The sequence below is a fragment of the Callithrix jacchus genome, chromosome 1 (assembly GCF_049354715.1).
Source record: "Callithrix jacchus isolate 240 chromosome 1, calJac240_pri, whole genome shotgun sequence".
Lineage (NCBI taxonomy): Eukaryota > Metazoa > Chordata > Mammalia > Primates > Cebidae > Callithrix > Callithrix jacchus.
The window spans coordinates 190,123,442-190,147,253 of record NC_133502.1 but is presented as its reverse complement, the minus strand read 5'-3'; the positions used below and the strand labels follow the sequence as shown (position 1 = coordinate 190,147,253).

At 46.0% G+C, this 23,812-nt stretch overlaps 1 protein-coding gene across 1 annotated transcript in view; it reads right to left on the bottom strand.

Moving 5' to 3' along the window:
• The window catches only part of DESI1 (desumoylating isopeptidase 1), a 28,491-nt gene extending 4,856 nt beyond the window's left edge, over positions 1-23,635 (bottom strand). Inside the window, exons 1-5 of the mRNA XM_035266123.3 lie at positions 23,301-23,635; positions 5,868-5,889; positions 5,287-5,356; positions 2,458-2,567; positions 1,676-1,798 (exon numbers count right to left, since the gene is read on the bottom strand). Of these exons, the coding sequence (XP_035122014.2) occupies positions 1,676-1,798; positions 2,458-2,567; positions 5,287-5,356; positions 5,868-5,889; positions 23,301-23,388 (413 nt within the window). The 5' untranslated portion in view covers positions 23,389-23,635. The remainder of the gene's footprint in view (positions 1-1,675; positions 1,799-2,457; positions 2,568-5,286; positions 5,357-5,867; positions 5,890-23,300) is intronic.
• Between the last annotated feature and the right edge of the window lie 177 nt (positions 23,636-23,812).

The window sequence follows — 23,812 nt, the reverse complement described above, 5'->3', positions numbered from 1 at the left end:
ACGCGCCACCATGCCCAGCTAATTTTTTGTATTTTTTTAGTAGAGATGGGGTTTCACCATGTTGGCCAGGATGGTCTCGATCTCTTGACCTTGTGATCCACCCGCCTCGGCCTCCCGAAATACGTATTAATGCCTTTCTTCCCCTCTCCTGGTGCCCCCAAGACGCCATCTTGCTCTGTCACCCAGAACTGGAGTGCAACGGCACAATTTTGGCCCACTGCAACCTATGCCTCCTGGATTTCAAGTAATTTTCCTGCCTCAGCCTCCGGAGTAGCTGGAATTTACAAGTGGGGGCCACCACGCCGGGCTAATTTTTGTATTTTTAGTAGAGACAGTGTTCTACCATGTTGGCCAGGCTGGTCTCAAATTCCTGACCTTGTGATCCACCCACCTCAGCCTCCCAAAGTGCAGGGGTTACAGGCGTGAGCCACCACACCCAGCCACTAATGTCTTTCTAAAGGTCTCCTAGTTTGTTCTCATAGTAATTTAGCTGGAAAAAACACTGTAAATACTGGAGTTTGGAGATTTTCCATGATCACAACTACCATAAATAAGGTTGCCCACAACACATTTCAATCACTGGCTTTTCAGTGGATACTGCCACTTCATCTTCAAGTTCAAAGGAAGGAAGTACTCCAAAGTATAAACAGATGAAACCTACAAATATCAACCCTAATTCAGACAATTCCAGGAACTCCACCCATCAAATAATACCAGTAAGAACATTCTGGCTACTCCAGTTTGCTCAGGGCCCCATAACTTACATTCCTCAGCAGGGCTGTGGGGCTGCATACCCATCGAGCGATAGGAAGGCAGGGCCACAGATGGCAGACTGGGGCTCCTCACCAGCCTGCCACAGCAGCCTCATTTCCTATGCAAGCTCTTCCTGGGAGGTTCCTCCTCAGGTATAAAAAATAGCCCACCTTGCTGGGCCTGCTAAACCTGCTAGGATCTGTTGAGTAAGGCCATAATTCAGAAGAAACTGAGTCAGAAGAAGCAAACAGACATGGTCCTGGAGTGAGCAGAGACTGCCTAAATGCAATCAATGGCAAAGGGAGGGAGGGAGGTGAGATGGCTTTGGGGGTGTTTTGTCTTTTTAGTGGATACCGCCTGGATGATGGCCTACAAGGCTCTTTGAAGGCTTGGGCCACATAACGACAGAAGGAACTGCTGAATGTTCTTGAAGAAAACATCTGTTGAAGGTTGACTGTGTTGTAAGGCACAAGAGCAAGTAGAACAGTCTGTGAGGGAGTCAGAGCTCCTGGTGCAGTGAGAAAGACAAATCAACAGCTATAAAATAAGCCCCTCTACTATTTTTCTGACCCCGTCTCTGTTCATCTAATAATGCATTTTAGTTGGGTGCTTCTGGAGAGTGGCATGCTTCAACCACAATGAGAAGGACAGATGCCAGACTTTTATGCAAGTACTAAAGCTAATGTCAAGTGGGTTTCTAAGTTCTGTGGTTGAACTTAGGCCAGGGCAGAGCTGGTCTAGCTCTGAAGGTGGAGGTAATACAGGTACGCAACAGTGGGTGTAGAGAACAGCAGCCTTCTGTGTTAGAATCTGCCATCAGGGCAGGCCCACCTGGTTGGGAGGGCAGATGGCCAGAGAAAGCGCACTGACCATTAATGGGAAGGTTGGCCAAGGCAGGGGTGGGGACAGAGGCCACACTTACGTGGAGAGAACTTCAGAGGGCAGGTCTGTGATGTAAGAAGGAATCTTCCGCCCAGTCAGGAACTGTGCCACTTCGTTGCTGAAGGTGTTACAGTTGTGTTCGAAGAGGTTGTAGGCCTCACCTCTGTATGTTGAAAGATTTGCAGAACAGATGTGAGAAGCCAGCAAGCGTCTGTGTGGAATAACTCAAGCTAGGCAGTGGAACAGTGAGCACAGCTCAATGTAAGGACTGTGATTTGCCCCCTCATACACCAGAAACACTGCTTATTTGCCATTCTGGCCATTAATAACTGATTTTTATGGAAAGGAGAAACAGAAAATACGTGGCTCCTACACAGTTCAGGAGAATCTCTACATTGAGGAAAGCAGAGCTCTGGTGTTAGTGTTTACCCCGTACTGAAACTGACGAAAGCCTCTTTCAGGAAAAGTCTGCTCAAGTTTGTATTTCATCCCAACCCTTCTGCAAACACTGCTTTTCCTTCTACAAACTTGTCCAATAAAGGTTGAGAACAGCACTTGCTGATTTTAATCAGAAGGAATGAAAAGCCCTTGTTTCCTTTAAAAATTTCAGCAGAAAGTATGCTGGAAGGAATATCTGTATCAGAACAACTTAGAGTTCTTTTTGTAGTATAACTGCCCTTTCTTCACGTTAATTAAGCAAAAAAACTGGGCCAGGCCTTGTGCTGAGTGATAAGGATGAGATGACATGGCAGATGCCTCCAGGTGTTGATTATCTAGTTGGGGAGACAGACACAACTAACCACCACCCCTGTCTCCACTCACCGGAACAGGGACTCCCCCAGGGAGGACAGGTACTCCAGAAAGATTTCTTCTGTGACTTCTGTACTCCCCACATCAACCACAGAGTCTGGGGGCCCAAGCAATGTCCCTCCCTAAAAAAGCCAACCCAAAGAAAGTCATTAAATTACCATCTTTACGTGGCTTCCCACAGTAGATCACAAACGCTCTGTTCTGACTTCTTTTTTTTTTTTTTTTTTTGAGACAGTTTCTCTCGTCACCCAGACTAGAGTACAATGGGGCAATCTCAGCTCATTGCAACCTCTGCCTCCCGTATTCAAGTGACTCTCCTGCCTCAGCCTCCTGAGTAGCTGGAATTACAGTGCCTGCCACCACTCCCAGCTAATATTTTGTAATTTTAGTAGAAACAGGGTTTTACCACGTTGGTCAAGCTGGTCTCGAACTCCTGACCTCAAGTGATCCACCCACCTGGGCCTCCCAAAGTGCTGGGATTACAGGCGTGAGCCATTGCACCCAGCCTGACTTCACTTTCATCTTTCAGGGCACCCTGGGCAGATGAAGTGTGCTATTCACTATTTGTATCAAGGATGCAATGGCTTAGAAGCAGAGGTGTCCAATCTTTCAGTTTTCCTGGGCCACACTGGAAGAATTATCTTGAACCACACATAAAATAACCTAACACTAACGGTAGTTGATGAGCTTGAAAAAAATCTCATGTTTTAAGAAACTTTACAAATTTGCGTCAGGCCACATTCAAAGCTGTCCTGGGCTGCACGTGGCCTGTGGGCTACAGGTTGGACAAGCTTGGCTTAGAACTTTCTGGTGACTTTCCATTGCCATGTGCTGGCAGCATGGTTAGGAAGTCAGGCTTCTTGTTTCTTGTGGAGCTCTGGGAAGCTGATTCTCTTGCAGCTCTGACTCCAGATGCTGTCCACTTATTCAGTTGAGAAAAACAGAGAAACCCAGAATCTGAAGTCTCCTTTTGTCCCCAGTATGTCTCATCATGAGGACAGAACAGGACAATAGAAATGGCTCACACTTCACAGGCCATCTCTCCATGCCTATTTGCATAAAGTATGCAGCCAGTTTTTCTTCTGACATACTTGATATCCTGTGTAACAATGGAAAAATGTGAAGGGTGGTGAGAAATCTGGCAGGCTGGCAGTTATTTCCATAATGCAATTCTTTTTTGATCTGTGAGCCTAATCCAATGATGGTGATAGGGCAAGGGAGCTGATGGCTCCTGAAAGGCCTACAGAAAACCCTAAGCTATGGAGTTAACAGACTGCCAGAGAAGACTGAAGTTGAGTGGGGAAACCAGCCACTGTGGAAGCAACAGGATTAGCAGGGAGAACAAATCTGGGAAGGGATAATACACCAGAGCAGAGCTCCCTGAAAAGATCATTTATTCACAGCTACTGAGCACCTCCTACATAGTTGACATTGACATTGTTCTGGGCACTGTGGAAAACATGGTGAGCAAGATACCTATGGCAGGCAGAGAACAATTATCTCAGAGTTGTAAGAGACTAAAAGGTCACTCTTTGACTCCTCTTATTCACTTATAGGCACTGGGGCTGTGGTGTGGACAAAATAGATGAGATTCTTGTCCTTAAGAAGCTAAGTTTAGCAGGGAAGGGGGATTAAAAAATCCCATAAATCAGTATATAATTATGAGCTGCAATAAGGGTGTGCTGGAAAAGTACAGAATGTCAACAGTACATATGACAGGTGACTTTCTTGGTCTGAGGGGTCTGGGAAGACTTGCCTGAGAAAGTGACACAACTCAAATCTAAAGGAGGGAGAGGCATAACCAGGTGAAGGATCAGGAAGGCGTACTGATGTCAGAGTTTAAATGTCTAAGGTGTGTTCAAAGAATGAGAAGAGAGAGAGAGTTGGGAGGGAACAACCCAAAAGAGGCTGGCCAGAGACAGTCAGAGACTAGATCAGGTAGGTCCTGGGAGGCCATGCTGAGCTTTCTGGCTTTTATTCCAAAAGCAATGGGAGAATTCTGGCTTATGCAGGGGATTGTTTGAGCCCAGGAGTTTGAGATCAGTCTGGGCAACATAGGGAGATCCTATTTCTACAAAAAATAGAAAAAATTCGTTGGGTATGGTGGTGCTAACAGTCCTAGCTACTTGGGAGGCTAAGGTGGGAGGATTGCTTGAACCTGGGAGGTCGAGGCTGCAGAAAGCCAAGGCTGTGCCACTGCACTTCTGGCCTGGGTGACAGAGAAGATCTGTCTCAAAAAAAAAAAAAAAAAAAATCCTTCCTATAGGATATTGCAAAAAATCCACAAAAACAAAACAAGCCAACAAACAAACAAAATAAACAGCTTCTTGGTCACTGCTTGAGCACCTCCTGTGACACTTGGATAGCTCTGATAGAAAGTTTTGGAAAAGGATATGGGCTTTAGAGTCAGAATCCTGGCTTCTAGGACTGCTGACACTTATTGGCTGTGTAAGTTTGGGCAACGCTTGATGCTTCTCAGAGCCCTCATCACTCAGCTTAACATCAGAACATCAGCTGCATTCCTATGACGAGCTGGGCACTGAGCTGGGGATGGGGATGGAGGTCTCAGCTCGCAAGGAGCGTACACAGTTCCCTGTGGAGACCCAGAAACAGCTCATTTCACCATAAGATGCTCTGTGTGAGACAGAAGGACCCACACATGCCATGGGAAAAGAGAGGAGGGCGATTGGCTGGGGTATCTGGGAAAGGTTTTCTTGAGCCAAGTCTTCAGGTGGCTTTGAGGAACAATGCCAGAGGTCCACAGCAGAAGCAAAGCTCCTGGTCTACAGGAGCCCCCAGGAACCTGAGACTGCAGGACAGAGTGCAGGGAAAGACACTCACCGGAGGGCAGCTGGAGATACCACCACTGCCGAAGAAGAACTCATCCTTGTGCACAACTATGGAGGTGTGCCTGTCATACAGAGAGACACGGTGAGCCAGAAAACTTAGAATTTGAGTAAAAGCAAACACTATAGTGCAATGAGAATAATTTCTGCCCAAGGATAGGACTGTGGTGACCAGCCTTATAAAACCAACCAACCAAAGGTATGAGTATGGTAAATGCCATAGATCATGGGTGTTCAATCTTGGCACTACTAACATTTGAGGCTGGATAGCTCTTTGTCATTTGGGGCTGTCCGGTGCACTCCAGGCTGTTGAGCAGCATCCCTGCCTCTATCCATAAGATGCCAGTAGCATCTTCCTCCCTGTGTGACAACCAAAAATGTCTCTGGACATGGTTAAATGTCCCAGGGTAAGAGAGCAAAATAAGTCCTGATGGAGAACCCACTGCTTTAGGGCTTAAAGATTTATAGTATGGAGAGCTAGGTTTCATGCTGGAAGGCACAGATTGAAACCTGAAATGCAGAGAGTGCTGCCTTGTTTCAGAAACTAGTCAAAGTAAGGAGACCAACCCAACTTACCAGATGCCTTCCAGTTGTTTCCCTGTGGAGAAAAGAAGAGATTTAGCCACTTGGGACTAGATTAAGTGGCCCCTCAGCCTTGGTAAATTCACTACATCACTCAAACCCAGGGCAACTCGTTATAAACTTCTTGAGGGACTTTCTAGAAATGCAACTCTCCTCCAGTAAGATTCTTAGCTTGTGATAGAGTGTGTTCTGTTAAGTAAGTTGGAAATAATGAAAGTCCTTTATCAGAATGCAAGATTAAAAACACTGGTATAGGGCTGGGTGCTGTGGCTCACGCCTGATCTCAGCTCACTATAATCTCTGCCAGGTTCTCCTAGCACTTTGGGAGGCCGAGACAGGTGAATCTCCTGAGGTCAGGAGTTCAAGACCAGCCTGGTCAACATGGTAAAACCCCATCTCTACTAAATGTACAAAAATTAGCCAGGATTGGTGGCAGGTGCCTGTAATCTCATCTACTTGGGAGGCGGAGGCAGGAGAATTGCTTGAACCCAGGAGCGGGAGGTTGTAGTGAGCCGAAATTACACCATTGCACTCCTGCCTGGTCAACAAGAGCAAAACTTCATCTCAAAAAACAAACAAAAAACACTGGTATAAAGGTACCCTGGTTTTATGGTGTACCTCTTTCCTCTTTGGTGTCAATTCAGCTATGCCTTTTTTTTTTTTTAAAGCTGGGATTAGAGGCATGCATCACCACGCCCAGCTAGTATTTGTATTTTAGTAGCGACAGGATTTCACCATGTTGGCCAGGGTGGTCTCGAACTCCTGACCTTGTTATCCATCCACCCACCTCGCCTGCCAAAGTGCTGGAATTACAGGCATGAGCCACTGTGCCTTGCCTTAGCTATGTCTTTCTAACTTCTCTGTCTCATGTACAGTAAGACTATAGTAATACAATCTAGGTTATTACTCATTTCTTCATTGAGGTGAAATCCTTTAGAAAGTGATAGAACAAAACTTTGTAAATGCTATCCATTTAGATAGTGAAGGCAGTGTTATTCTCCCTCTATGTGCCAGAAACAATGTTAGGTGTGGAAATGAAAATAGGAACAGATCACTTTCCTGCTTTTGAGGGGCTCAAAGTCAAATGGACTGAGACACTCAAATAATTAACAAAAACACAATGTTAATACACTGTACCATAGTGGTAAAAACAAGGTGTTAATTATAATAAACTACTTTTGTGAGCTTCCTCTACCAATGACAAGTGAGGGCAGGGATGGACATTTCTTTGGGAGAGAACGTGCACATGCATGGCTGTGAAGTCTAAAGCCTGCAGGGCACAGTGAAGAAGAGTGCAGTGATGGTGGCAAGGGGGAAGAGTGGCCAACAGGATGGCCAGCAAAGCAGGCAGACCAGGACTCAAAGAGGCTGTGAGCCTCGAGAGTGCCTTGATCAGATCCGTTTTTGGAAAAGATAACTGTAGTTGTGCGAGAGCAGATGAACTGGAGGGAAGAGAGCAGAGTGAACAGACCAGGGTAAGGAGGTCCTCTCCAGAGTCCACAAGAGACACTCTACAGCAGTGATCAGGAGGCAGAAGGGCAGTGAAAGATGTGGAGCACCAGCAAACATCACTCACTCACCCCTGGTTATCACTTCATTCACATGGCGACATGGTGGATTACTGACAGCTAACGGCTACCTTCACTGTTTGCCCTGTGACTTTTTAATTTTTTTCTGAGACAGAGTCTGTCACCCAGGCCAGAGTGCAGTGACATGATCTCAGCTCACTGCAATCTCTGCCAGGTTCAAGCAATTCTCATGCCTCAGCCTCTCAAGTAACTGGGATTACAGGCATGCACCACCATGGCCAGCTAATTTTTTTATTTTTAGTAGAGACAGGATTTTGCCATGTTCTCCAGTCTGGTCTCGAACTCCTGGCCTCAAGTGATCCACCTGCCTCGGCCTCCCAAAGTGCTAGGAGTACAGGTGCGAGCCACCTCACACTCAGCATAGCATCCTCAGAGATAGTTAAGAGGACCATATGGGTTAAGATCCTGGCTCTTCCACTTGCCAGTAGTGGATCTTGGGCAAGTTTATCCAGCCTGTTTTAAGTCTGTTTCTCCAATTCAGAATTGCTGTGATTGGTAATGATAACGTATAGAAAGCTTCACAGTATGTGGCTAGGTGCGCTGGCTCGCACCTGTAATTCCAGCATCATGGGTGGCCGAGGCGGGGAGATCACGAGGTCAGGAGATCAAGACCATCCTGGCCAACATGGCGAAAACTCCTCTACTGAAAACACAAAAATTAGCCCGGTGTGGTGGCGCGTGCCTATAATCCCCGCTACTCAAGAGGGTGAGGCAGGAGAATCGCTTGAACCTGGGAGTTGGAAGTTGCAGTGAGCCGAGATCATGCTACTGTACTCTAGCCTGGGCGACAAGAGTGAGACTTTGTTTAAAAAAGAAAGAAAGAGAGAAAGCTTTCACAGTATATGATATACAGATGTTTGATAAATGGAGGCTCTTATTAGGTATGATGACCTCCTCGGGGAAAAGGGCAAAGACTTCTAAAAGATAAAAATAAATTCTACTTCAGACAGGGCACAGTGGCTCACATCTATAATCCCAGCATTTTGGGAGGCCAAGACAGGGGGATCACTTGAGGCCAGGAGTTCAAGACCAGCCTGGCCAACATGGAAAAACCATGACTCTACTAAAAATTCAAAGAAAAATTCACTGGGTGTGGTGGCGCACACCTGTAGTCCCAGCTACTTGGGAGGCTGAGGCACAAGAATTGCTTGAACTTGGGAGGCAGAGGATGCAGTGAGCCGAGATTGCACCACTGCACTCTCACCTGGGCAACAGAGCGAGACCCTGTCTCAAATAAAATAAACAATAGGCTGGGTGTGGTGGCTCACACCTGTAATTTCAGCACTTTGGGAGGCTGAGGCGGGCAGATCACCTGAGGTAAGGAGTTTGAGACCAGCCTGGCCAACCACCCCATTTCTACTAAAAATACAAAATTAGCTGGGTGTGGTGGTGCATGCCTATAATCCCAGCTACTCAGGAGGCTGAGGCAGAAGAATCACCTGAACTCAGGAGGCAGGGGTTGCAGTGAGCCAAGATTGCACCACTGCACTCCAGCCTGGGCGAAAAGAGTGAAACTCTATCTCAAGAAAAAAGAAAAAAGCCTAAGTTCGGTAGCTCACACCTGTAATCCTAGCATTTTGGGAGGCTGAGGCGGGCGGATCATGAGGTCAGGAGTTCGAGACTAGCCTGGCCAACATGGTGAAACCCCATCTCAACTAGAAATACAAAACTTATCCGGGTGTGGTGGCAGGCACCCGTAATCCCAGTTACTTGGGACACTGAGGCAGGAGAATCACTTGAATCCTAGAGGCAGAGCTCACAGTGAGCCGAGATCATGCTACTGCACTCCAGCCTAGATGACAGAGTGAGATCCCGTCTCAAAAAAAAAAAAAAAAAATCTTCTTCAGTATTGGTGAGTAAAATCTAAGAACAGATTTCAACATCCAGCAAATGATTATGAAATGCTGTATCTATATTATGTTGTTTTTATTTACTTATTTTTGAGATGGAGTCTTGCTCTGTCGCCCAGGCCAGAGTGCAGTGGCGTGACCTTGGCTCACTGTGACCTCTGGTTCCCGGGTTCAAGCAATTCTCCTGCCTCAGGCTCCTGAGTAGCTGGGATTACAGGCATGTCCCAGTATGCCTGGCTAATTGTTTTGTATTTTTAGTAGCAACAAGATTTCACCATATTGGCCAGGCTGGTCTTGAATTTCTGACCTTGTGATCCGCCCACTCTGCCTCCCAAAGTACCAGTATTACAGGCGTAAGCCACCATGCCCGGCCAAATGCTGTATCTATTTTATATGTAAAATTTCATTCTTACCACTGCACCCCAGCCTAAGTGACAGAGTGAGACTCTGTCTCAAAAAAAAGATTCCATTCTTTGCTGTTAGTGTTGCCAGGCCAAACAGAATAACAAGAAAATGAAATGTAGTGGAGTACTTCTGTCTCTGTTCTAATTCCAGAGATCAGTCTGCTTTTCACCAAGAAATCTGTTACTCTGGTCCATAAGACCACAGGTGGGCTGGGCACTGTGGCTCACGTCTGTAACCCCTGCACTTTGGGAGGTTGAGGCAGGCGGATCACCTGAGGTCAAGAGTTTGAGACCAGCCTGGCCAACATGATGAAACCCCATTTCTACGAAAAATATAAAAACTAGTTGAGCATGGTGGCAGGAGCCTGTAATCCCAACCACCTGGGAGGCTGAGGCAGGAGAATCACTTGAACTCAGGAGGTGGAGGTTGTAGCGAGCCAAGATCATGCCATTACACTCCAGCCTGGGTGACAAGAACAAAACTCTGTCTCAAAAAAAAAAAAAAAAAAAAAGACTTCAAGTGGATAGAGGGATCCTAGCAATCCTAGCCTGGGGTTTCTGGGGATAGCATCCTAGAGAATGTGAGGCAGGTTCTGACCTTACGTGAGCTGAAATTTCACAGAGGTTGATCAGAACCAGACTAGATGCTATAGAGGGAGGGTTAATCCATTTAGGATAAGCATCTTCAAAACCTGGGTTCTACTGAGCTATAAAATAAACTAAGTTAGATTCTGATCTTATCCAGCTGACTCTAGAAAACCATACTGTCTCCTGTTTCCTGTTTACTATATGTAAAATGGGGAGACAGAGTCTCACTCTATTGCCCAGGTTGGAGTACAGTGGCACAATCTTGGCTCACTGCAACCTCCACCTCCTGAGCTCAAGCAATTCTGGTGCCTCAGCCTCCCAAGTACAGGCTGGGATTACAGGCTTGTGCCACCATGTCCAGCTAATTTTTGTATTTTTAGTAGAGATGGGGTTTCACCATGTTGCCCAGGCTGGACTCAAACTCCTGACCTCCAAGGCAGGAGATCTGCCTGCCTTGGCCTCACACAGTGCTGGGATTACAGGTGTGAACCACTGCACCTGGCCTAACATTGCATTTTAAATAGAGCTTATGTGCCCTTCTGAACTGCCATTTATAAATTAGCTGTTTAAATGGGTGCACTTTGTTTATTTGCTTGAAATCATGTAATGATTCAGTGAAACTGTAGAGATTAAGGATACTTGCTTTCTCTTACCTGTTCCTTTCAAATGAAGCTTTTCTCATTTACTTTGAGAAAAGTAGTCTCTGCCTCAGCCTCCCAAGTAGCTGGGACTACAGCTGCATTTACAAGGAGCAAGTACAGTGCAGTGTGTAAGAACACAGGTTCTGGTGTAGACAGGTTGGGTGAATCCTCCTGGTTTAATTGGTGAACTAATGTTTATCGAGTGACTACTACATTCCAGGCATTATTATTTTTTCTTTTTTGAGACGGAGTTTCGCTCTTGTTACTCAGGCTGGAGTGCAATGGTGTGATCTCGGCTCACCACAACCTCCACCTCCTGGGTTCAAGCAATTCTCTCACCTCAGCCTCCCGAGTAGCTGGAACTACAGGCACGCACCACCATGCCCAGCTAATTTTTGTATTTTTAGTAGAGATGGGGTTTCACCCTGTTGACCAGGATGGTCTCTATCTCTTGACCTCATGATCCACCCACCTCAGCCTCCCAAAGTGCTGATTATAGGCATGAGCCACCGCTCCTGGCCTACAGGCATTATTCTTAGCACTAGGAATATACCAGTAAACAGAGGCAAAAACCTTCTTCATGACACTTACTAGGTGGGGGGAGGGGACAGTCAATAATAATAAATCATAACATGTTAGCAATAATGAGTGAGATGGAACAAACAAGAGTAGGGTAAGGGAATTTCAGGAATGTGTCATTTTAGTAAAAAAATTTTTTTTAAGATAGGGTCTTGCTTTATTACTCAGGCTGGAGTGCAGTAGTGCAATCATAGCTCGCTGCAATATTGACCTCCCAGACTCGAGTGATCCTCCCACTTCAGCTTCCCAAGTTGCTGAGACTATAAGTCTCGGGCCTGGCTAATTTTTTTAGAGATAGGGTCTCCCTATGTTGTTCAGTCTGGACTTGAACTCCTGGGCTCAAATGATCCTCCCACCTGCAGGTGTGAGCCACCATACCCAGCTGTGAGCCAAGATTTAAAGGAGGCAAGGGAAAGAGGCATGCAGGGGCAATGACATGCCAGTTTTATCTGAAGGCCCGTAAGGAGGCTAGTGAGGCTAGAATGGGTGAGGAGGGGAAGAAGATGAGCAGAGGTAATGGAGGACCAGACCACAGCGAACACGAAGCCTGAGCTGTCCAGTATGGTAGCCACTGACCACATGTGGCTATTAAAATTAAAATTAAAATTAAATAAAAGCTCAAATGCAGTCCCTTAGTTGCACTAACCACATTTTAGGTATTCAATAGGCACATGTGACTAGCGGTTACTTATTGGACAGGGCAGCTCTAGAACATTTCCATCACTGCAGAAAGTTCTACTGGACGCACTGTTTAAACTTCAGTTTCCTATTCTGTAAAAAAAAGCATAGTAACAGTGCCTGCCTCATAACATTTCCAGGATTAAAAGAGACGATACATGACATATGCCTAGCACAGGGTTTGGGACACAATACATGCCCAATAAAGGCTAACTCATTTCTTCTAGGCTTTAGAATTTTAAAGTTTTATAGCTGTTCTCATAGTACCCTGGTATTGAAACTATTTACGTGTCCTTCTTCCCAGTTAGACTTCAGTTGCCTCAATAATCAGGACAGTTTCTTATGCATACATATGTATTTTTTTGTGTGTGTGTGGGGGGGAAGGAGTTTCGCTCTTGTCACTCAGGCGGGAGTGCAATGGCACGATCTCAGTTCACTGCAATCTCCACCTCTTGGGTTCAAGCGATTCTCCTGTCTCAGCCTCCCCAGTAGCTGGGATTACAGGTGCAGGCCACCACTCCCAGCTAATTTTTTGTATTTTTAGTATACATGGGGTTTCATCATGTTAGCCAGGATGGTCTCGAACTCCTGACCTCAGGTAGTCCACCTGCCTCAGCCTCCCAAAGTGCTGGGATTACAGGCGTGAACCACTGCACCTGGCCTCTTATTCATCTTTGTAACTCCAGCACGTACAAAAGGATCTGGACCTGAGATGCAACATGAACATCTGTTGAGATGAGCTGTTCTGTTTAGTTAGCTCTGTTAGTTGACACACAGTGCTATTGAGGACAAAGTTCCTAACCCCAATTTGGGCTGCCTGGCTTGTTACTGAAATGACTCTGCAATCCTGGCATACCACACTCCTGGTCTGCTGCTGTCCTCTTAGATGTGCATGCTCAATGACCCAGGAGTACTGCTGACAGGTAAAGACGTATCATCAGCTCAAACCCATTCCTACTAAACACTTTTGGAAAGGGGCCTCTTATTTTACCCCTGAAAACAACTAAAAAGTTGCAGAATACAAACCCTACTTTATTTTATTTTATTTTTTTGAGACAGAGTCTCGCTTTATCACCAGGCTGGAGTGCAGTGGCGCAATTCTGGCTCACTGCAAATTCCGTTTTCTGGTTTCAAGCAATTCTCCTGCCTCAGCCTTCCGCGTAGCTGGGACTACAGGCACACACCACCACTTCCAGCTAATTTTTTTATATTTTTTAGTAGAGACGGGGTTTCACCATGTTGGCCAGGATGGTCTGGATCTCTTGACCTCGTGATCTGCCCACCTTGGCCTCCCAAAGTGCTGGGATTACAGTCGTGAGCCACCGCTCCTGGCCTATTCTTCTTTATATCCTTTGTATCATCACTAAATTTGCCTGTAAGCTACACACACTTCCTATTCAACTGTATCAAGGTACACTTAGGATCTCATCCATCCATACAGTGGAGATAGGAATTATAGAAAAAAGATACCCTGGGCTGGGCGCGGTAGCTCACGCCTATTACCCCAGCACTTTGGGAGGCCGGGTGGATCACAAGGTCAAGAGATCAAGACCATCCTGGTCAACATGGTGAAACCCCGTCTCTACTAAAAATACAAAAATTAGCTGGGCATGGTGGCGCATGCCTGTAGTCCCAGCTACTCGGGAGGCTGAGGCAGGAGAATTGCTTGAACCCAGGAGCTGGAGGCTGCGGTGAGCCAAGATTGCGCCATTGCACTCCAGCAACTGGGTAAAAAGAGCAAAACTCCATCTAAAAAAAAAAAAAAAGATACCCTTACTTATTCATTCATTCTTTTTTTTTTCTGAGATGGAGTCTCACTCTATTGCCCAGGCTGGAGTGTAGTGGTGCAATCTCAGCTGACTCCAACTTCTGCCTCCCGGTTCAAGCAATTCTCATGCTCAGCTAATTTTTTTTATTTTTGGTCGAGACGGGATTTCATCATGGTGGCCAGGACGTCTCAAACTCGTGATCTCATGATCCACCCGCCTCAGCCTCCTAAAGTGCTGGGATTACAGGTGTGAGCCACCAAGCCCAGCCTATTCATTCTTTCACTTATTCATTCATTCACCAAACACTTGGAGCCTACAATAACATTAAAAATAGATTGAGTAAATTTACATCCTTTCTTTTTTTCTTTTGAGACATAGTCTCTCTCTGTTGCCTAGGCTGGAGTGCAGGGGCGCAATCTCAGCTCACCGAAACCTCCACCTCCTGGGTTCAAGCGATTCTCCTGCCTGAGCCTCCCAAGTGGCTAGGATTACAGGTGTGTGCCACCACGCCCAGCTAATTTTTGTATTTTCAGTAGGGATGAGGTTTCACCATGTTGGCCAGGATGGTCTTGATCTCTTTACCTTGTGATATGCCCACCTTGGCTTCCCAAAGTGCTTGGATTACAGGCGTGAGCCACAACGCCCAGCCTACATACATTCTTATTAATTTATCTATTTTCTTTTTTTTTTTTGAGACGGAGTTTTGCTCTTGTTACCCAGGCTGGAGGGCAATGGTGCAATCTCGGCTCACCGCAATCTCTGCTTCCTGGGTTCAGACAATTCTCCTGCCTCAGCCTCCAGAGTAGCTGGGATTACAGGCAGGCGCCACCATGCCCAGCTAATTTTTTGTATTTTTAGTAGAGATGGGGTTTCACCATGTTGACCTGGATGGTCTCGATCTCTTGACCTCGTGATCCACCCGCCTCGACCTCCCAAAGTGCTGGGGTAATTTATCTATTTTTGAGACAGAGTCTCACTCTGTTGCCCAGACTGGAGTGCAGTGGCGCAATCTTCACTCACTGCAACCTCTGCCTCTGGGGTTCAAGTGATTCTCCTGCCTCAGCCTTCCAAGTAGCTGGAATTACAGGTGCCCGCCACTGCACCTGGCTAATTTTTTGTATTTTTAGTAGAGATGGGATTTCACCATCTTAGTCAGGTTGGTCTTTTTTTTTTGAGACAGAGTCTCACTCTGTCGCCCGGCATTAGGCTGGAGTGCAGTGACCAATCTCAGCTCATTGCAACCTCAGCCTCCGGGGTTCAAGTAATTCTCCTGTCTCAGCCTTCCGAGTAGCTGGGACTACAGGCGCATGCCACCACACCCAGCTAATTTTTTTGTATCTTAGTAGAGACAGGGTTTCACTATGTTGGCCAGGATGGTCTCGATGTCTTGACCTCGTGATCCACCAGCCTCGGCCTCCCAAAGTGCTAGGATTACAGGCGTGAGTCACCATACCCGGCCCCTACATCCTTTCTTAAAGTCTTTCTTAGTTATACTTATTCTCTCTCTCTCTTATTATTATTATTTTTTTGAGACAGGGTCTCACTGTATTGCCTAGGCTGGTTTTGAACTCCTGGGCTCAAGGATCCTCCTGCTTCAGCCTCCAAAGTGCTAGGCTCAGCCAATTATTCTTATTCTCATAACATCTTTAGTGGGTAGAGTAGAGCAAACATTTATTAACATCATTTTACAAACAGGTAAATAAAGATACGTGGTTTGTCCAGCAGAAAAACAAGATGAAGCAAGATATGAAGATGAGCTTGTTGGAGGAGAAGCTTGGGTAGAAGTGAAAGGTTTGCTGCTTTGCAGCCTATTCTTGTAAGGTAAAGGATAAGGGCCATAGTCTTGACACGATGCCAGGCATTGGAAAGTGAGACTAGATTGATACATTTTTTTTTTTCTTTTTTGAGACACAGTCTTGCTCTGTCACCCAGGCTAAAGTGCAGTGGCACAATCTCGGCTCACTGCAACCTCTGCCTCCTGGGTTCAAGCAATTCTGGTGCCTCAGCCTCCTGAGTAGCTGGGAGTAAAGGCATATCCTAGGCCAGGTGCCGTGGCTTACACCTGAAATCTCAGCACTTTGGGAGGCCGAGGCAGGTGGATCATGAGGTCAGAAGTTCAAGACCAGCCTGGCCAAGATGGTGAAACCCCATCTCTACTAAAAATACAAAAACTAGCTGAGCATGGTAGCAGGCACCTATAATCCCAGCTGCTCGGGAGGCTGAGGCAGGAGGATTGCCTAAACCCAGGTGGCAGAGGTTGCAGTGAGCTGAGATCATGCCACTGCACTCCAGCCTGGGTGACAGAGCGAAACTCTGTCTCAAAAAAAAAAAAAAAAAAACAACCTAAAACAAAGCATAATAGATGGCATTCAAACATAAAAAACCTCTCTCTGATTTGAATAAATTGTACTTAATCTTCAAGTTAAGTTCAAGTCTCAATCATTTCCATAATCAATACTTCCTAAACACCTGCTCCAACTGGTCACCAAGGACACAGAAGAAGGGAACAGAGTCCTTGCCCTCCAGGAGCTCCAGGCTCTTGGTGAAGGCCTTCTGACATGGCTAGCCCACAATGACCTCTCTGATTTCAAGGCCTAAGATAGTTGCTGCACCACTCACTCACTTTGGTACCTAATCATAATCTCTTTTATATTGTTATCAAATGTTATATGTGTACATTCATTATTTAAAGGAAAACAATATTTTGAGAAAAACTGCTGGGGTGGGCAGGGTGGCTCATGCCTGTAATCCCAGTACTTTGGGAGGCTGAGGTGGGTAGATCGCCTGAGGTCAGGAGTTCGAGACCAGCCTGATCAACATGGTGAAGTCCTGTCTCTACTAAAAATACAAAAATTAGCCGGGCACGGTGGCACTTGTCTGCACTTGTCTGTAATCCCAGCTATTTGGGAGGCTGAGGCAGGAGAATTGCTTGAACCTGGGAGGCAGAAGTTGCAGTGAGCCAAGATCATGCCATTGCACTCCAGCCTGGGCAACAAGAGTGAAACTGTCTCAAAAAAAAGAAAAACTCCTGGAGGACAGAATTCATGTCTTATCTTTTATTTCATTACTATTTGTACTACAAAATGAAGTAAAGAATTGAGTATAGAGTAAAATCTATAAAATTCATTAGAGTGCATTCTGCCAAGAAGTATATATATTCTGTATCTCCAAATCTTTAAATCTGAAAACAGTTTTGAAATGGGCTTGTAAAGAAAAATAAACATGATGCATACACACTTGCACCAGAAAGTAATAAACAAATCCGAAGTACTTCTTACCACAATTAAAAAACATATGCACACTTCTGCATGTACTCTGGCACAAAAAGGGGTCAAGAAATTTAAAGAGCAGCCAAAATTATTAAGAGGATGAACTGAAGGACAATTATAATAGCTAATTACCTCAGGCAATCAGTTACTCTGAAAAAAAGCTGCAATCAGGCTATCTGCTCAATTAGAATGCTAAGGATAATTTTGGGACCATTTTTCACAGTGAGTGAAGAACTATAGAACAGAATACCTTCACGGGAGGCAATTCTAGGAGGCTGAAAACAGGACAGGGTAAAACTATGGAATTTACATTGCTTCAGGAAAGGGGAATTACCTTGGGCTTTATATGGTCCAATCCTGAACTGCGACAGAGCTAGATAAGGCCTCCCATTGGAGAACTGACACAACTGAAGCCTGAGAGGGTACTGCGGATGAGGTCACACGGTTTCAATTTGGAAAAATGGAGGCTAAGAGGCATGATCATAAATCTAGAAGATTATGAGTGGCACATACATGTTGAACCCAGATTTTTGTCTCATCCAAACTTGAAACATTTGGCAAAGGATGCCTTTATAAACTTCAGGAAGGTGTCTACTTTACTTCAATTATAAGGGAACATATTACAGAGGTGGTATCGCAAAATGACTAAGAACACCAGCTCTGGAAGTCAGATTGCCTGTGTTCATAACCCAGCTCTACCACCTAGCAGGACTGTGACCTGGGGCAAATTCCTTAACACTCTATCTTTCAGGTTCCTCAGTTGATAAAATGGAGGTAGTAACAGGACCTATCTCACATAGTTGTGGCGAGGATTATAATGCATGCAAGGAACTCAGAAAAAAAGGGTCTGAGGGCCAAGCACAGTGGCTCATGCCTGTAATCCCTGCACTTTGGGAGGCCGAGGTGGGTGGATCACGAGGTCAAGAGATCAAGACTACCCTGGTCAACATGGTGAAACCCCATCTCTACTAAAAATACAATAAATTAGCTGGGCATGGTGGCGCACGCCTGTAATCCCAGCTACTCAGGAGGCTGAGGCAGGAGAATTGCCTGAACCCAGGAGGCAGAGGTTGCGGTGAGCTGAGATGGCGCCATTGCACTCCAGCCTGGGTAACTAAAGCGAAACTCCGTCTCAAAAAAAAAAAGGTGTCTGACACAACTGGGCGTGGTGGCTCATGCCTTTGAGAGGCTCCCAGCACTTTGAGAGGCCGAGGCATCACCTGAGATCAGGAGTTCGAGACCAGACTGGCCAACATAGAGAAACCCTGTCTCTACTAAAAGTAAAAAATTAGCCAGGTGTGGTGGTGCATGGCTGTAACTCCAGCTACTCAGGAGGCTGAGGCAGGAGAATCACTTGAAACCGGGAGGCAGAGGCTACAGTGAGCCAGGATCACGCCACTGCACTCCAACTTGGGCAACAAGAACAAAACCCTGTCTCAAAAAAAAAAAAAGGGTGGGTCTAACACATGGTAAGCTCTCAGTAAATATTGGCTATTAATATATTTCTAGAATTCATCATAGAAATCAGGAAACAAATTGATTTTTTTTCTTTTTCTTTTTTTTGAGGAGTCTCACTCTGTCACCAGGCTGGAGTGCAGTGGTGCGATCTTGGCTCAGTGAAACCTCTGCCTCTGGGTTCAAGTAATTCTCCTGCCTCAACTTTCCAAGTAGCTGGAACTACAGGTGTGCACCACCATGCCCAGCTAATTTTTGTATTTTTAGTAGAGACTGGGTTTCACCACATTGGCCAGGATCGTCTCGATCTCTTGACCTCGTGATCCGCCTACCTCAGCCTCCCAAAGTGCTGGGATTACAGGCGTGAGCCACCATGCCTGATCCAACAAATTGATTTTTTTTTTTTTTTGGGACAGAGTCTCACTCTGTTGCCAGGCACCAGGCTGGAGTGCAATGGCACAATCTAGGCTCACTGCAACCTCTGTCTCCCGGGTTCAAGCAATTCTCCTGCCTCAGCTTCCTGAGTAGCTGGGACTACAGGCATGCGCCACCATGCCCAGCTAATTTTTGTATTTTTTAAAGAAACGGGGTTTCACCATGTTAACCAGGATGGTCTCAATCTCTTGACCTCATGATCAGCCCGCCTCGGCCTCCCAAAGTGCTGGGATTATAGGCTTGAGCCACTGCACCCAGCCACAAATTGATTTTTTAAAAGTTCAAACATATTTAGAAATGTGAAATCAATATATGCCTAATTATACAGAACTGGGACATACCCAACTTTAAGATTAGTGGTTCAGCTGTCTCATGAAGTAAAAAAAAAAAAAAAAAAAAAAATATTAGTGATGTCTGAATGGGATGAACCAGTAAAATTAGGCCTATTTTCCTTAAATTTTCTCTTTTTTTTTTTTTTTTTTCTTCCCTTTTTGAGACAGAGACTTGCTCTGTCGCCCAGGTTGAAGTGCAGTGGCACGACCTCAGCTCATTGCAACCTCCGCCTCCTGGGTTCAGGTGATTTTTCTGCCTCAGCCTCCCGAGTAACTGGGGTTACAGGTGCCCACCATCACCACACCCAGCTAATTTTTGTATTTTTAGTGGAGATGGGCTTTCGTTGTGTTGACCAGATTCGTCTTGAACTCCTGACCTTAAGTGATCCATCTGTCTCGGCCTTCCAAAGTGCTGGGATTACAGGCGTGAGCCACCTTACCCAGCCCTTAAGTTTTCAACTCTAGAAAGTAATGACTACCAGCTTTGTTAACTCTTTCTTCAATTATCTGGCAAAAGGTGAAAAAGCAATATGGAAAAATTAGGTAAAGAAGAGAAGTAGATGAGCAGACAAGGTGATATCCTCAGATCAGAATCTGATGTGCCCAACAGGTAATGTTCCCATGTTTGGCCGAGGCCTTCCAGGACTTTGTATCTATTTAAAAAGGTAGAGAGTTGGGAGCAGATAAGTCTATTACTCCACCTTCAGTTACGGCACTTTCCCCTTCACCCACTACACTCCACAAAGGCTTCTTTCAGTTCTAGTACCAGGCCGGACTCTTTCCTATCTCAGGGCCTTGGCAGGTTGATCTTTCTCCTGCCTGGAACACTGTAACTCCCTTACTACCCACCTACGGCTACTTCTTCCTCATCCTAAATTCCCAGTTTCAAAGTCACTATCCTTGATACACTTATTTAAAATAGTCTCTTGGCTGGGTGTAGTGGCTCAGGCCTGTAATCCTAGCACTTTGGGAGGCTGACAGGGGCAGATCACTTGAGGTCAGCAGTTTGAGACCAGCCTGGCCAACATGGTGAAACCCTTTGTCTATTAAAAATACAAAAATTAAAATAATAAACAAAAATTAAAAATAAAATACAAAAATTAGCCGGTGTGGTGGTATGTGCCTGTAATCACAGCTGCTCTGGAAGCTAAGGCAGGAGAATCACTTGAACCTGGGAGGCAGAGGTTGCGGTGAGCTGAGATCTCAGCACTGCACTCCAGCCTGGGCAAGAGAGAAAGACTCATCTCAAAAAAAAAAAAAAAAAAAAAGTCTCTCTTCCTGTGCAGCAAGGCACTTGTGCAATTTGTAACTAAGTATTTACTTATGTATTTATTTATTTTTAATGTCTTTCCCATTAGGTAACTCCATGATCGCAAAGAACATCTTTGTTTATTATATCAACCTCATTTACCTTAACACGTTGACTAGCATAGAGCAAACACTCAATAAACATCTGCTGAATGAATGAAATAATGATTCCTGGCCGGGTGCAGTGGCTCACGCTTGTAATCCCAGCACTGTGGGAGTCTGAAGCAGGTAGATCACAAGGTCAGGAGTTCGAGACCAGCCTGGCCAATATGGTGAAACCCCGTCTCTACTAAAAATACAAAACTTAGCTGGGTGTGGTAGTGTGCACCTCTAGTCCAAGCTACTCGGGAGGCTGAGGCAGAATTGCTTGAACCCAGGAGATAGAGGTTGCAGTGAGCCAAGATCGCAGAACTGCACTCCAGCCTGAGCGACAGAGCAACACTTCAACAAAAAAAAAAAGAAAAGAAATAATGATTCTTAAGGCCCCTTTCAGCTATTGCCCAATAATTATTAGGTAATAGAAAAAAAAATCCATTGTAAAAGGGGTCTAGGATATATCTGATTCCTCACCATGATAAAAACAAAACAAAACAAAAAAAAAACTAAATGGCTCCATTCCAAGAAGTTTAGTTAGAACTTGACTGATGTAATCTATTAATGAGTAACAGCTTCCTCAGTGACTTTGTAAGTTTTGCTTTCAGATATGCCTTACTCATTTTAACAACTGGTTATCTAGGCCCAAACCTCTGGCAAATAATGGATTGGCTACATAAGAATTAGCGAGAAGCTCATTAAAAATATAGATTTTTGGAGCAAAATGCCAGGAGATTCTGATTTAGTATTTGTGAAGTAAAACTCTAGAAACCATGTAATTAAAACTTTTCTCATTTTCAATAGATAGTCAGTGTATGTAATACACAGTTCCAGAGCTAAGAAGCAGTTTACAGCAAGGTTTCTCTTCTACTCCTGTCCCCCTGGCATCAAGTTCCCCTTTTCATAAGCTACGGCTGCTACCAATTTCTTGTGCATCCTTATGGGTAATTATTTGCTTAAGCAAGCACATATATATCCTTTGATTTGCATATTTAAAGAGCTGTTCTAACCTTGTCTTTTTGAATCTCATTTAACAATATATGTTGGCAATGAAGGTATCTGCATTTTTTTTTTTTTTTTTTTTGAGACGGAGTTTCGCTCTTGTTACCCAGGCTGGAGTGCAATGGTGCGATCTCGGCTCACCGCAACATCCGCCTCCTGGGTTCAGGCAATTCTCCTGCCTCAGCCTCCTGAGTAGCTGGGATTACAGGCACGCGCCACCATGCTCAGCTAATTTTTTGTATTTTTAGTAGAGACGGGGTTTCACCATGTTGACCAGGATGGTCTTGATCTCTTGACCTCGTGATCCATCCGCCTTGGCCTCCCAAAGTGCTGGGATTACAGGCGTGAGCCACCGCGCCTGGCCGGTATCTGCATTTTTAACAGACACCCTAGATGATTTTGATGTGAAGTCAAATATAAAAACCACTCATGGGACCATGGTTGTGAAATTAAGTTCAATTAACTATGACATATTAGAAACTCAAGGATATTGAAAGATGCCCTCAAAAGTAGCCTGGCTTACTTGACCTCTGCTCCCTGGTTTCACAGAGATGAACTAAATCATTCACCAATGTCTCCACAGAAGCCAGGAAAAACTAGCCATTCAAATGGATGTTGTCAAAGCTTCAATTTTCAATTATTGGAATTCTCTCCTACTCATGATTACCCGAAATTACAAACCTGATAATTCCTGTGTTACACAAGACATTCTTCTATTTAAGTTGGAATGAGGTTTGATGGTCACTGAATGAAGGCTGATTTAATGGAGCACAACCGAAATACTTTCCTTACGAATCCTTATTGACACAACCTCATCCAACTCTCCCCTGAAACTGCTTTCTTGCCATTTGAAACTGTGGGGAGAAGACTGCTTGATGAATTCCGGAGTTCCAGGTTTCTGTTGTCCTGACTTGACATACCTGGGGGCAATGGCTATCTCCCCCACCCCACCTAACCCCGGGACTGCAAAGGGAGTTTCCTTTTGGCACTTAGGCAAGGTTCTCTGAGGGCCACCCCACCTCCGCAGTGTCTCTGTCACCACGAGGGGCACCGCGCGGCAGACATCCTCATCTTTCCTACACCGCGCCAAGGAGGCAGGAGTGCATCGGGCTCCCGGAGCGAGGGAGGGAACCCGCCGGGATCCAGCGCTGGTTTATCCCATATCCCCGTCGAAGGGGCTTTCGAGTGCTAGGTTTCTGCCCGAGCCCCCTGCAAGGGGGAGGCGTAACTCCTTCATCCCTACCCCCTGGATTCAAACGTTAGGATGGTATCTGCGGGGCTAAAGCTAGGCTCAGACGGCCCAACCCTCAGACCACTCTCTTCTCCACTCGGGCTTTTCTAATATCCTCTGGGCCATGTGTCTCCCCACCTCGGCCAGCCGCCACTGTCTGGCCTGGCTCCCGGCCTCCCGCCCACCTGGCCCCTTCCCCCTCACCCAGCATGATGGGGCTGAGCCGCCGGGCCAGGCCCTTGGACAGGTCGTACACGTAGAGCTTCACCGGATAGAGATTCGGCGGCTCCATTTGGACCCGTGGCGACGGCGGCCACGACGGCCCTCGGGCACCAGGCAGCGGCTTGGACCTTCCCGTACCCGACGCGGGTGGGAAGCGGAGGGAGGAGGGGGCCCGAGCCCAAGCCCGGCCAGGGGGGCGGAGGAGAGGCCGCCCTGCGCTGCTCGCGCCTCCACACCCGCTACCGGCAACGACTACAGTGAGGTGACAGAGAAGGGACAGGGAGGGTCCATACGAAAGAGGGGGAGGGGACGGGGATAGGGACGCACTTAAGCGCATGTGCGTACAGTCCTGACGCGAGGCGGGGGCGGGGCTTTGTGCGAGTGGGCGGGAATCCGCTGGTGGGTTGGCTTTCGTCAGTGACGTAAGTAGAAGCTGGTTGGGAAGTGTGCGAGCCAGCCTGACGCCAAGCCGTGCGTACGTGCGTGTGACGTAG